The sequence below is a fragment of the Trematomus bernacchii genome, unplaced genomic scaffold, assembly GCF_902827165.1.
Source record: "Trematomus bernacchii unplaced genomic scaffold, fTreBer1.1, whole genome shotgun sequence".
Classification (NCBI taxonomy): Eukaryota; Metazoa; Chordata; class Actinopteri; order Perciformes; family Nototheniidae; genus Trematomus; species Trematomus bernacchii.
In genome coordinates, this window is record NW_022987668.1 from 974,441 (window position 1) to 988,783 (window position 14,343).

Consider the following 14,343-nt stretch of genomic DNA (forward strand, 5'->3'; position numbering starts at 1 on the left):
CTGTGGGCTACAATTAGGGATGGCAGGAGGGAGAGCATAGGTCAAGAGAACAGAGCTACACACACACACACACATACACACACACACAAGTACCCAGAATTTGTTCTGCATTGAGCTACGTTTATATTGATCACAGACACTGTAGGTATTTTAAATATTACACATTGTACAGAACTATAAATGCTGTCAACATTGTGTGCTGCTACGTATGCACTAGTTAGTTAATAGAGACATTTTCCTGATTTGTATTCATGTTAATAAAAAGATGCGAGAAAAATGATAAAATGTTTGCTACTGTAAAGAGAGATGTGTTCCTGATGAGAACGAGCACAGCTGTGTGATGTGAGAAAGACGTTAGACACACATTTTATTAAATGCTGTTTATGGAGAAAAAAAACATAACATTTTAGTAATTTAGTCATCTACAAAAATGTCTTATTTTGAGTGAACGGGGGCAATTAAAGGTAGGGTAGGTAAGAATGGAGAAACCAGCTCGAGTGCGCTAGAATTTGAAAGTACGCAGCCGAAAAGAATCTGCCCCTTCCTTCAGACTTCCTTACAGAGCCCCTCCTCCAACACACACGAACGCGCACATGACCAATGAGGGCACGAGATAAGTTTGTGCACAGATGGAAGGCTGACAGGCAGGTAGGCCATCCAGTTATTTTAGCCGGGCCGGCTCAGATGATTGGTCGTGCTTTTTACAGCGCCACGGCTTCCTCAGATGAATTTGTTATGTATTTATTGTCAAAGCATTTAATATATGCATTGCTATCGGGATGTTAAGAGCATTCCATGGAATATAACAACAAGTGTTTCTGAAGTGAATTACCTACCCCACCTTTAAGATGTGAACACATTAATTTGAAGAAATTCCATATTTCAGAAAGCTTCTCTCATCAATAACTGTTCAGGAGAGTTTTGGCTTCAATAATGAACCTTTTCCTTTAAGCAAAAAAAGTCCCATTAGTGAACATACCTGACCCTTAATAAAACTAAATTAGAATAGATGCTCTTATTCAGTTTAGAGAATTAATGCAGCACCATATTAATATTTTTGTTTATCAACTTTTAATATCTTTTTACTGATTGGGGATTTTACTGGTGAATAAAAATGTTAACTTGGAATAACACATGAGTTTAGTTAATAGCTCTTGAACAAATGTATCATTTGTGCCTTGAATGCTTCACCCACAAAACATCCAATGCAGCCCCCTCCTCCCCCCCTTCCCAAATCATTGTGTTGCCCCCACATTAGCCACTTCCCTGGAAGAATGCAGCCTGCTTTAATTGAATTAAATTATACCTTATGCATGCTAAACCGCAAAGCACCTACTTAGACGGATGGAGAGTTAAATGGGAAAGGCTTGGACCTCTTCAGCTGATAACATGGACACACACACACACACACCGACACACACACCGACACACCGATACACACTCACACGCTAATCAAAACAAGACATCAAGTAATCTAATCTGAATCCCTAACAATTATCAGCACATTGGCCCCGAGGCCAGTCGTATTCCTTTGATCAATGTTTTCTATTAAAAAAAGTGTAAACAATTCAATATCTTCCGCTCGCCCCTCCTTCCTTTATGCATGGGATCAGTGTGTGTGTGTGTGTGTGTGTGTGTGTGTGTGTGTGTGTGTGTGTGTGTGTGTGTGTGTGTGTGTGTGACAGGGTTATTAACCAATTGTCCTTGGAAATGAGTAAGGAAATCAGGAGGAGAGGGGGGGAGGAAGAGCGAAGGCTTGGGTCTGACTTTAAGGAGCTAATCTAAGTGGAGTCAGCCATCTTGCCGCACAACAAGGGACAGAAGAGGACCTTTTTTTAGAAATATATCGGCAGTGCGACAGCTTTGAAAAACTCTTTTAATTTGCTTTCTTTCTCTGAAGACTTTTAACGCCACCAGTCCTTGGAAGTTCCTCATTTATTCCTCGGATTATCCCTGAAATGGTTATTCCTGTGGCCTGCACGCAAACATGAACACACACATTTCTGGATGCTTACACGCAGACACAAACACAGACTTATGTACTTAAGCAGGCACACACACTAACACACACTGTGTACAAAAATAATTCAAGGGCATATATCTCTTTAAGGATTCCAGCAGAGAGAGCAGGGGCACGCGGCTGCTGCCTTTCAGATATTTCATTACCAAAGGGTATTTATTTCATTTCACCCTCAAATCCGTTGTCGTCACAATTCTCACAAGACCAGATTTTTTCCCTTTCTGTGAAACATTTGGGAAACGTCACTGAGGATTTGACAACAGTGCTTTCCCAGGGTAACTCCTGGTCCATCAGTGTGCCCCCCCCCCCACCACCTCCTCCCAGTATATTATGTTCAGTGGAGCGTGCTCGGTTCAGAGCGGGCAATTTCTCTCACGTCTTCTCTAGTCTAGTTTGCTTCGGAACAGCGATTCCATCCCCACTTTACCACAAATGTACTTTTGCTGACAGGTGTTTGTGTACCACATTTGCTCACAGAAATTGAGGGGGCAGCAAATTTGTCAAGATGACCAAGGTGGGAACGAAATGTTTAAAGAGAGAAGAGGAAGTCCTAACTGTCATGTTCAGGTTGTGACGCTCAGCAGTCCATAAGAGAGTCGGAGCAGAAGTTAATAAGGAAAAGTCTTCCTTCCTTTTAAAGCCTTTCCATAAAGTGTTCGACAAAGTGGATGACAGTGGATGAGACAGGCTTTTCCAGCATGTTGCGAGTTTAGTGAGCAGCGAAAAAGGACTGTGGGAGTGACATGAGGGTGTTGAAGAGGCTGCTGGTCACTCTATTAGTTGTTCCAGCACACTGAGGCGATGCTATACGACACTCCAGTGCACGGAGCAGAGAGGCCGGGACAGACAAGTTAAACTCGGGACAGCTTCAAGTTAAACAGACCTGAAAAACATCCCAGACTGACCCAAAGTGAGCATCAGGTAGACTTTGATGTTGTGGTTAGACGTGCCAGACAGTATCAGAGTAAGGATTGTCAACACTGTCAGCCCACACACACACACACACACACACACACACACACACACACACACCACAACTTTGACTTACATCACAGACGCTGGTCGCCCTGTTCGGTGCAGTGAGGGCTGAGTTGGGGACGTTCTTGTTTCCGGCCTTCATGGCGGCGTCTCTGCGGGCCTGTTCCAGGAGGAGGCGGGCTCTCTCCTTCAGCTCCTCCTGACGGGACAGCACCCTCTGTGTGCAACCACAGGATGAACGTAATGACTTAAAACAATGCTAATGATTCGCTACAGTTCTTTTTCTCAGTAAGACTGTACACACTTCTTGGATGAACAAAATAAGTGGTTGTAGATGCCCATACATGATTCTTTAAGAGTTTCCAAAGTAGCTTTTGACTGCACAAATATGGATATATGAGAATGTGTTCAAATCTGCAGTCTCTTATTCTCTTGTCAAACTGTACTCACCTTCTCAGCGGGGGGACTTGATACAGGTGTTGGCTCCTTTAAAAAAGAAAATACATCATAAGCTACAGGTTCATTGCCAAGACCATAAAAAAACATCATTGGGTTTTTACAGCTTCTTAATAAAGCACCTTGTCTTCACAATGTAACAAGTTTGGGTGGGTTTTCACTAATATATGATTCTTAACAAATAAATACGTTTTGAAATCTAGTTAATAGAGTGCCACAGTGATGCGTGCTAAAACCCGGAAGTAAACTCTTTCCGGTTCCTTCGACAAAAACCAATGCAAGTTCTCCATAGGATTTGGGGAAATAGCTCGAAATAAGGTCTGTGGTTGAGACACATTGAAGAGACAGATCACGTTTTGTTCAGCCGGATAATCTCCACATGTCTACCCTACTTTTATAATTTTCAAATCATAAATCTAATCGATAAGATTTATGATCGATAGATTTATGATGCTAACTTACTTCCGGGTTTTAGTACGCGTCACTGTGGCACTCTATTATGGTGCCTAAATAAGTGACATGCCATAGAAATACACACAGTTTCACAGAGAGAAGTACAAATAGCTTTCAGACTGCCTCTTGTACAGTGAGCAGGTGGAGGTAGAAAAGAGTAAAGACAAGCGGACCCAAATCTAGAAGCAGGGCATTTCCCCCCCCGTGATAAACAGGGCCTGCACTTTGGCATTAGGGGTCCGGCCTACAAACGGGGCTGTCTGGGTCCAGTGGTGTGGAGAGCATGACGGCTTTGACAAGAAAGCAAAACACACCTAGCTTAGAGTTTTATCTGCAGGGTAATCCTGGCTGTATTATAAGGCGGAGCAAAGAGGGCAAACAGAGCTTTTACATTTGGCTCAGACAGACCACATTACAGGCAGCTGGTTAGAGCTCTGAGACATGTCTATCCTTTCAGCAAGCCAAATCTGACTGCATGCATCAGGCCAGGATGCATCCCCGCTAACTTGATAACAGCAGATCAAAATGGGGTGTCATAGCTGTCATAACCCCCCTGCAGCCCCCCCCCGCCTGCCCCGTGACCTTTCGACTTGTAAACAGGAAGTGGTAATCTGGGGTTAACCAACGCAGGCAGCAATGTATTCAATGTGTGTTGGTGTGTATGTGTGTGTGTGTGTGTGTGTGTGTGTGTGTGTGTGTGTGTGTGTGAGACGAGATGAGGTGTGCTCGGCGCAAAGCGTCGCCACGCCTGAGCAGTCACGGCACCAACTGCCATCAACTGAAGGGATGAGAAATATAATGAAAAATATAATGAAATGTCAAAGCAGGGGGTTCTCCGGGCGCCTTCTGAAGTCGCCACATGTTACGGCCTCGGTGTGTCTGGGTCTGCAGACAGCTGACGACAACATCTAATGCAGAACGGGGAGAGTTTGGGTACGGTCATCTCTGCAATGGCATCAACAAGGTCGGGATTTGAAGCTTAGCGAGTGCCAGGAGGGAATGAGTGTTCACCACATCCTCTGTCTTATGATGACTGATGTAGCAGGGAAACTTTCAATCAGAGCGGGCGCACGATAAAAACCTGAACGATCCATTTACAGGCCGGGCAGGTAGCTGCAGGTAAACGCTGTCAGAATCTTAATACCTGGTAGCAAGACGTGAATTAGTCTTCATCATACAGACTGAGCCAGGGGTTGAGTGAGGAGCAGGATTTATAATTAGCCGTGAGATAATTTCATGTATCCCTTACTGACCCCTGAAGGACAAGTTCAACTATATTCAGAACACTGAAAATATTCCTGGTTGCACATAACTGCACATAACTGCACTGGACAATGTGTCCCACCCCCTCCAGGACACCCTGTCCTCACTGTGCAGCTCCTTCAGCGACAGGCTGCTGCACCCCCGCTGTCTCACGGAGAGATACCGCAGGTCCTTCCTTCCTGCAGCGGTCAGACTATACAACCAGCACAGCCCCTAGTTGACCCCCCCCCCCCACACACACACCACAACAGACTATAACACCCCTTGCTGTTAAATACCATCCAACTATGTGCAATATGTGCTATATGTGCAATATATATAGAGATGCCGTTAAAACTGTGCTATATATACCTGGCTGCTACAGTAAATCCTAAGAACTGTTACAAGATGTGTATTTTGAAAATGATGTAACTTTTTTTAATTTATTTTTTATTATATTTGTTATTATATCATAACTTAGTACTTTTTAATGCATGTAACATATGTAACATTAAGCTGTCTGTGGCTCTTTTTTCTGCTGTAACTACGGACATTTCCCCTCTGTGGGACTAATAAAGGGATTCTGATTAGTGAGGCTGCATTTTTGGCTTTTCTTCCTCTATAATAAAAAGGAGTTTTAATCAATCATAAGTTATTAATAAAGTCTATTAATTATCATGTTAAACACTAGGTTCCAGTACCTTTTGAATTTCCAATTAAAGGACTATTTAAGGACTCGACAGGCCCAAATTCCCTCAAATTCAAAGACCCAACAGGGCAAAGACTGAGACATGGATCAGGGTGAAAAAGAGTGAAAAAGACTCCCCCTAACAAAAGACATCATAATTGATTGTAAATTGAGAAGCATCTCTCATTTAAACCACTTCTTTACTCTCCATTCCTCTCATTCCTATCCCCTGTCAGAAATACAGTAAATACAGCAGAACTAAATATTTAATTAATTAGTAAATACTTATCTTAGAAAGCTACAGTTAAGGTACCCTTGAGCAAAACCCATAACCATTCAAGTTGAAGATGCTCAGGCTCACTTAGAGACACTTTAAGTATTGGATGAATGCAAATGGAGGACTTATGAAAGATCAGACTTGCTCAATTGACTAATTTCTAGATAAAGGAAAGAAAATGTAACGGGAGGCGTGTGGTGCAGTGGGTTGTGCGTTGGTGTTCGGATCAGGTTCAAACCCTACTGCAGTCAGCGGGTGTTTCTCAATCGCGAGTAAAGCTGCTTCAGAGCCACTATTTCAAGCATACTACGTCATCGAGTGCCGCCGAAGTACTGTTCCAATCTCCAGTATACTTGGAAATCTACCGAGCCCTGCGTACTTCGCAGCGAGAAATTTCGAGGCTGCACATGTGTAGACTCCGCGGTCTTAAAATCCCCACAATGCTTTGCGCACGGACCAATTTCCCTAAATCTGTGGCGGAAGATGTAAGGCGGGGCCTCTCATTTGACGCACACCTGCACACTTGCTAGCGTGTTCCACTCTTCGTTTTCCGAATGCCAGGAAGTATTCTTGCCTCGCTTCTGAAGCAAGATGCGCGGCAGACATGTGCTACCAAGCAAGCGTACTCGCGATTGAGAAACACCCAGCATGTCGTTGTGTCCCTGGGCAAGACACTTCACCCCAAATTGCTCCTGTGGGGATTGTCCACAGTATTGAGTATGTAAGTCGCTTTGGATAAAAGCGTCTAACAAGTGACATGTAATGTAATGTAAAGGGGGAGAAAGAAAAGGACTCTTATCACGTAGAGTAAATAACACACAGAGAAGCTTTGGGAGTCAGAGAGGGGGACGGAGAGAAAGAGGGAGAGATTGATAGACTGGGGGAGATCTACAGAGGCAGTGAAACAAACGCACAAGGCAACAGGTTGGAATTAGATCAACACTATCAAGCAGCCCAGATACAAGCTGTGATACCTGGGAGAGATCTGTGTGTGTGTGTGTGTGTGTGTGTGTGTGTGTGTGTGTGTGTGTGTGTGTGTGTGTGTGTGTGTGTGTGTGTGTGTCATTGGCTGTAATAATAACAGCCGCAGGATCATGTCAATAGCAAAAGATTGTCTATTTATGTTTATTGAAAACATTTGATAAAAACGCTTTAATTTCTAATATTGCATAAAATATATAAGTTTTAATGCCCCATATCTATTTTCAAACACTTATTCTTTTCACACTTTCATTAATGATTTCAAGCGTATCTTTTGGAGTGATGTCAAACAGTGATAAAAAGTTTTCAGTGCTTATAAAAAATGATCTCCGGTAAAGTAAAAAAAAAAAATCAAAGCACTTTTAGATGAACTTCTCCACTTTACGTTTGTAGCATTCTTCTCATGCATCTACATGTTCAGTGTGTGTTTGCCTTAAGACCGTTATTTGTTTGTTTACCTGTTTGGGGGTGTTGTCTGTGTGGTTGGCGGGAGGGGGGGTGCTCTCTGAGGCGGGCTCAGACTCGGAGTGACGCAGGCTGGCCCTTTTCTTCTTGATGAGGTCTGCGTCCCTGTTATAGGAGAAGCCCAGTTTCTGGTGGGGCGGGGAGGCCCCTCTCCTGGTGGGGGACCCTGGCTCTGTACTCCCCTCCCGTCTCTCCTCTCCCCCCTCCTCCGCCTGCTGCTGCTGTCTCTCCCTCTCCGTCTCTCTGTGAGGTAACTCGCTGAGGTCTAAAGTTTTGGCTTTGAGCAGACTCCCCCTGTCCTCAGAGCTTGTTGCTGAGGCGGCTAACGCTGTGCGCGGCGATGGGACTGGAGGAGACTTTAAAGAGCCTGATGCTGGACAGCTGACCGCTCCTACCTCCGCCTTCCAGCCTGGCTCCGTCACCTCTTCCTCAGCAGCTTTCGTGCCGTTAGACTCGGAGTTAACTTCACCAGCGGCGTCTACGGGCTCAGAGTTAGCCTGGTGGTGCTGCACGTCGTTGATTTCAGCGTAGAACTTGTCCTGACCGATGGAGGCGTTGGTGTCCGTCTCAAAGTCACCCACTTTGTAGGTGCTGCGGCTGCTGTTGGCCTCGATCTGCACCACGTTCAGTTCCTCCCCGGAGAAGTGGGCGCGGATCTGGTACAGGTAGGTCATCACCGTGAGCTTGTCGGGGATGGCCAGCAGCACCATGTCTGACGGCTCCAGGAGACGGGAGATACCCAGGCTCGCAAAAACATCGTAAGCCTGCCGGAAAAAAAAAGACAGAAAGTTACAGATTTGTACAACAGAGCCACGGTCATGTTACAGGAGTTTGAAAAATGGATGGGTGCCAATGCTTGATGAGATAGCAGAAGTCTGGTTTATTTTTCAGACATGGGTTGTTTTTGGTGCCTCCCATGCATGATCCATGTGTGTGTGAGTGAGAGACACCTTTGGCATGACTGCTGACGGGTCATGTCAGGGATGGTTGTCCCCGATAAGAGACGCAGATACCCCAAGACAGAGCGCTTAATCCCAAAGTGTGTGTGTGTGTGTGAGAGTGTGTGTGTGTGTGTTTGTGTGTCCTTATCGCTCCCCTACATCAACCTGCCCACGCTCTCCGTCACGCGTGTAATTGGTCTGATTAGAGTCTGATGAGAAAATACAGGTTTGATTATCAAGCGACACACGAAACCCAATCCCCCGTCACCAGATAGACTGAGACAGAGAGACGGAGAGAGAGAAGGGATGAAAACCATTATCGCAGCCAATGACAGGTAAATAAATAGATTAACAGCACACACACACACACACACACAGACACACACACATCTCTCCCAGGTATCACAGCTTGTATCTGGGCTGCTTGATAGTGTTGATCTAATTCCAACCTGTTGCCTTGTGCGTTTGTTTCACTGCCTCTGTAGATCTCCCCCAGTCTATCAATCTCTCCCTCTTTCTCTCCGTCCCCCTCTCTGACTCCCAAAGCTTCTTTGTGTGTTTTTATGCTGTTATTTACCCCAAGGATTGTTTTTAAGAGCCCGCTTATACTTTTTTTCAGGCTCTTCCTCTGTGAGTCCTTTTCTTTCTCCCCCTTTACATTTTCTTTATCTAGAAATTAGTCAATTGAGCAAGTCTGATCTTTCATAAGTCCTCCATTTGCATTCATCCCATACTTAAAGTGTCTCTAGGGACGGAGTGGCGCAGTGGGCTGTGCGTTGATCATCAGATCAAGGGTTGCGTTGGGGAAATCCAGTTCGAAACCCGCCACTGCGTCAGGCCGTTGTGTCCTTGGGCAAGACACTTCACCCGAATTTGCTCCTGTGGGTATTGTCCACAGTACATGACCGATATGTGTGTAATGTGTACTTGTAAAAGCGCCTCGATGACTTCGAGGTGTGAAGATGGGCGGAGTGGCGCAGTGGGCTGTGCGTTGATCATCAGATCAAGGGGGCGTTGGGGAACACGAGTTCGAAACCCGCCGCTGCGTCTGTAAAGCCGTCGTGTCCTTGGGCAAGACACTTCACCTGAATTTGCTCCTGTGGGTATTGTCCGCAGTACATGACCGTTATATACGTGTGTAATGTGTATTTGTAAAGCGCTTTGAGCATCTGGAAAAGCGCTATAATAAATGTAAGGAATTATTATTATCTAAGTGAGCCTGAACATCTTCAACTTGAATTAATGGTTATGGGTTTTTCTCAAGGGTACCTTAACCGTAGCTTTCTAAGAAAAGTATTTAGTCATTAATTAAATATTTAGTTCTGCTGTATTTACTGTATTTCTGACTGGGGACAGGAATGAGAGGAATGGAGAGTAAAGAAATGGTTTATTTGAGAGATGCTTCTCAATTTACAATCAATTATGATGTCTTTTGTTAGGAGTCTTTTTCACTCTCACCTCTATTGTGCTTTTCTATAGATGGAAAGTATGTGTTTGTGCTTGCAAAGACAAGGCAGGAGGAAAGAGCTGACGGCGGGAAAGAACAGAGAGCCTGTTAAAGTTCCCCCCCTCTCCTTTCCCTGGCAGAAAGGGAGTGTCAAAGAAAGGAGAAAGAGAAGGGAAAAGAATATGGGGAATAAGAGGGCCCTGATTGGGTTTCTAACACGTATTCAGGGGAGCAAAGTGTGCTTACATTGTTCTCCTCTCACATAGGGGAGGCTGTGAAAGAGAGCGACAACTTTGCTGCTCAATAGGGACAGAAAGAAAGAAAGAGAAAAGAGTGAGAGTGGGAGCTTCTTGAGGAGGAAGAAGGGAGGGAGACTGGATTTTGTTTCAGGGTCGATGTTAGTCTCGACATGTGCTTTAGTGTTTTTGACCTCAGTGTCCGGATGTATTCTTTCTATATCTTCTCTCATAGCTTGAAGAGCATGGATCATGTCACACTGAGACACTGATACTGAGAAAAGACCGGTTTGAAAAGACCGACTTGTTAGTAAGGGCCTACAGTATGTGCCCCCTCTCAGCAGTTAAATCATAATTATTGCAATTATTTTTAAATGATTATCAAGCAAAAGGGGCAATGGGACGTTTCTTGCTTCATTTTTTTCGCCATCAAGCATGTTAAAATATAAATAAGTAAAAACACACTTCCTGATAAGAGGAGAGCATGAATTGTAGAATTGGCAGTTATTCCATATACATTTGTATTCTACTTTATTACTATCATTGTTCACTGTTTTTAAAATCATTATCAAATCATAATTGTTTAACTTCATCACAACATCTTGGTCTACAGATGAATGTATTCAACCAAACAATGAGTTGATGAAGTTTTGGTGTTTCATGTATGCTTTAATAGTGAAACAAATTTACTGCAATATTTGATTTGGCACAAATTCCGTATTTCCTGATTTATATCTTGGTAAAATTAAATTATAATAAATACTAATGATCTCATTTTTATCAATCAGCCCTGCTGCTTGGTTGATAACATGTGAAATACACCTACCAAAAGAACTGAACTTCTGTATTCCTGACCACTCGAAAAGCTACATTTCTGTCCAATAACAAAATCATGTATTTTGGGAAGAAAAATCAAGTTTTCTCACTTTCCATCATTGGGCTGACAAAGCCTTTGGTTTGGACTCAAATGTCAGCGTCTCGTGCCCTGGGCCGCTGCTCCCCCCCCCCCCTCCTTCCACTCTCTCTCAGTGACTGACAGCTATCTATCGTTGTCAATCATCAGAGCCCCCCCCCTCACTCCTCAGCCCAACCCCTAACGGTTGTGCTCAGGGAGCTTTAGCCCGGTGCTTGGTGCTACACTATCAGATGGCATGACAAATGACTTCTCCTTGGCCTCATCACACACACACACACACACACACACACACACACACACACACACACACACACACACACACACACACACACACACACACACACACACACACACACACACACACACACACACACACACACACACACACACACACACACACACACACACACACACACACACACACACACACACACACACCACACACACCACACACACACACACACCACACACACACACACACACACACACACCACACACACACACACACACACACACACACATCCATTGATAATGGATCATTTCAAAGGCTGTTCTGAATATTCACTTCCCCGTATTTTTTTTCCCCCTACGCACCCCCAATATTGATTGTCCTTATCTGTCATAATTCAGCACAGTCTGAGCTCATTGCAATCACTCTTCACAGTCTATCTGTGAGGAGGAGGGGGCATGTCTATCAGCTCGCCATGAAAGGCGGAGATAGTTGTCATTTCTACACTTTTCCATTTCTGCTGTCCATTCAATAAATTCTATACATTCTAATAACTCTTTATAAAGCAACTCTATACAACATGGTGGATGGGAGATAAGTCTTTTTTCATCACGCTCTTTCATTCTGTTCTTCGTACATTCATTTCTCTCTCTTCTTTTCCATTGCTTGCTCTACGGGCTCCTTAACCTGCATCATTATTCTGTCCGAGCCCGTGCCTGGCGTGACTGTTCCTTATTTCGCACAGGGCGTCATGGGCACCCTTCTCGTGTTCAAACACATTCAGGGTGCTACATGACACCACACGATGCGTTTCTCCCCTTTCATTTCCCCTGAACCCACTGGCCTTTACAATCACAGCCTTCTACAATACAGAGTATCATATGTTTACAATGTACTGTCTGTGTTACTGCTGGATATATACCAACATTATTCATAGTGTAAAATCCCTCAGACTTGCTAACCTTGAGACCTCAGAAATCGGGAGCATTTCAAAACCACCGCGGGGCTAGTGGATCGCCGGAGCGGTTAGATTAACATTAACATGCTTATTGTAGTTGCGGCCTGTAGCACCATCCTTGATGGAGCATGTGTGTGGGCTGGACCTGTATTTTGTACAGGAAAGGAGTGAGCAGAGGGTAGGGTTGTCGATTCTTGTTCTGTTTTCTGTGACTATCTGCCTCACCCATGGATGTATAATAAGAACGCCTCACCCTTTCAGACTTGCAGTTGCACGCGCTACTAAAGAGACGCGCTACCATGGAAACCAAACAATGGTGTAGCTGTATTAAAGTCCGAGTGGAAACAGTCGTGAGTAAATCTGATTTTGTCAGAAATGCGGGAGAAATGCGGGAGAAATATGACCCCGGGAGGAAACCGGGAGAGGGCAATGAAATCGGGAGTCTCCCGCGAAAATCGGGAGGGTTGGCAAGTGTCACATCTCACATGCTAACACAATCTGTTCACATGCAGACATTCAATCCCAAACATCTATATCTGGCTCGTTGCATTCTAGGAAATTGCTCTGCAAGCACTAAATTATCAATGTACTAATAAAATGTGACTATTTCACTGGTTGCTAACTTTACGGACTGATAATATTTGAAATGTAGTCGCTGCTAACAAAGGTAAACAACAACTACAGTTTACAGAAAACAGATTAAGCAGGAACCCTGATTACCGAATATATCAGTCATTGATTTCAGGTGTTGTTCAATAAGCCGCACACATGACGGTCTCCTTACCAAATATATCTTGTGAGTAGATGTGATGTGTATAGGTATGCGTGTATACATGTGGATGTTTCGGACGTTTTTTAATGTAGTTATGTTGTGGTGTATAATGTATTTATGTATATGTATTTGTGTGAGGCCTCGTACAAATTAGAAAATAAATAATCCATCTATTCATAAACTTTTCTTGCAGGTTAATTTCTTTAACTAATTGTGCTTTTTGAAGCAAAAAAGATGCATAAAGGAACATTTTATAGTTTTTGTAATTAAGTAAACGTATTAAAGATTGGGTGAATGAAGTAAAAGCACACATTCTACACACAGAAATGACCCTGGACCATTTAATACTTGCCCTGCTCAATTAAACCAAACTTGACAGTACTAACATAAATGTCATTGCTAATACGTTGTTTGGCATATATCCTAGATCCTTGAAGGCCACATGAGGACTCTGGCAGGAGGAGTCAGTTCGCTGATATCTACCTGCAGTGCGTCTCCTCTGAACGGAGCAGCATGCTTGGTCAAATGTACATCAGCAGCCGGTGTAGATCTTTACAGAGGAGCAGGTAGCACAGAGCTGCAGCTATTCACCGGCTATCACCTTCTACGGCATATTCCCATATTACTTATATCTAGCCAATTTCTTCAGGGCTACTTGAGCACCTGGAGGGGGGGTGAGGGGCAGTTAGCAGATATGGGATTGGGTCTCTCCCTCTCCCTCCACTGTGGTTATTGTCAACAGGGTAGCATTCATGCCTAACAGGGCCACCAGAGGTTATCGCTGAGCCAGAGTGTGTGTGAGAAGAGGAAATAATGCTGCAGGAACCCGACGCATATCGTTCTGTGTAGCCCTCGGGGCCAGAGAGGGGACAGGGCGATGGTGTGTAGTATATACGTGTGTGTGAGTGTGTAGTAGCAAAGGGAAAGGGAAAATAGAGGTGTGCATTTGTGTGTTGGGAAAAAGTAAATGTGCACGACAAGAGCCAGAGGGACGGAGGAGGAAATGGCAATGTGTGCACCTCAAACTGTGAATGTGAAGACACGATGACATAGGGCGAGGTGTGAATGGGTTATTCAGGTGTGCTTTAGTAGTGAATGTATTTACTGTATGTGGGTTGACATGTTTTAGGAAAGGACACAAATTAAACCAACGAGATGTCTCCGAACCAACATGGACGGTTTATTCTATCTTAAGCATTCTGAAAAAGTCAAGCATACAAAGCTAAGCCAATATCAAGTGCCTTAAACATACATTATTGCAGGCCTGTACGACCTCTCTGGTTA

At 44.1% G+C, this 14,343-nt stretch overlaps 1 protein-coding gene across 1 annotated transcript in view; it reads right to left on the reverse strand.

The window, feature by feature from the left end:
- Positions 1–14,343, reverse strand: part of ehbp1 (EH domain binding protein 1) — a 155,468-nt gene that overhangs the window by 66,064 nt on the left and 75,061 nt on the right. Inside the window, exons 13-15 of the mRNA XM_034135961.1 lie at positions 7,554–8,324; positions 3,449–3,484; positions 3,069–3,215 (exon numbers count right to left, since the gene is read on the reverse strand). Coding sequence (XP_033991852.1) covers positions 3,069–3,215; positions 3,449–3,484; positions 7,554–8,324 — 954 coding nt within the window. The remainder of the gene's footprint in view (positions 1–3,068; positions 3,216–3,448; positions 3,485–7,553; positions 8,325–14,343) is intronic.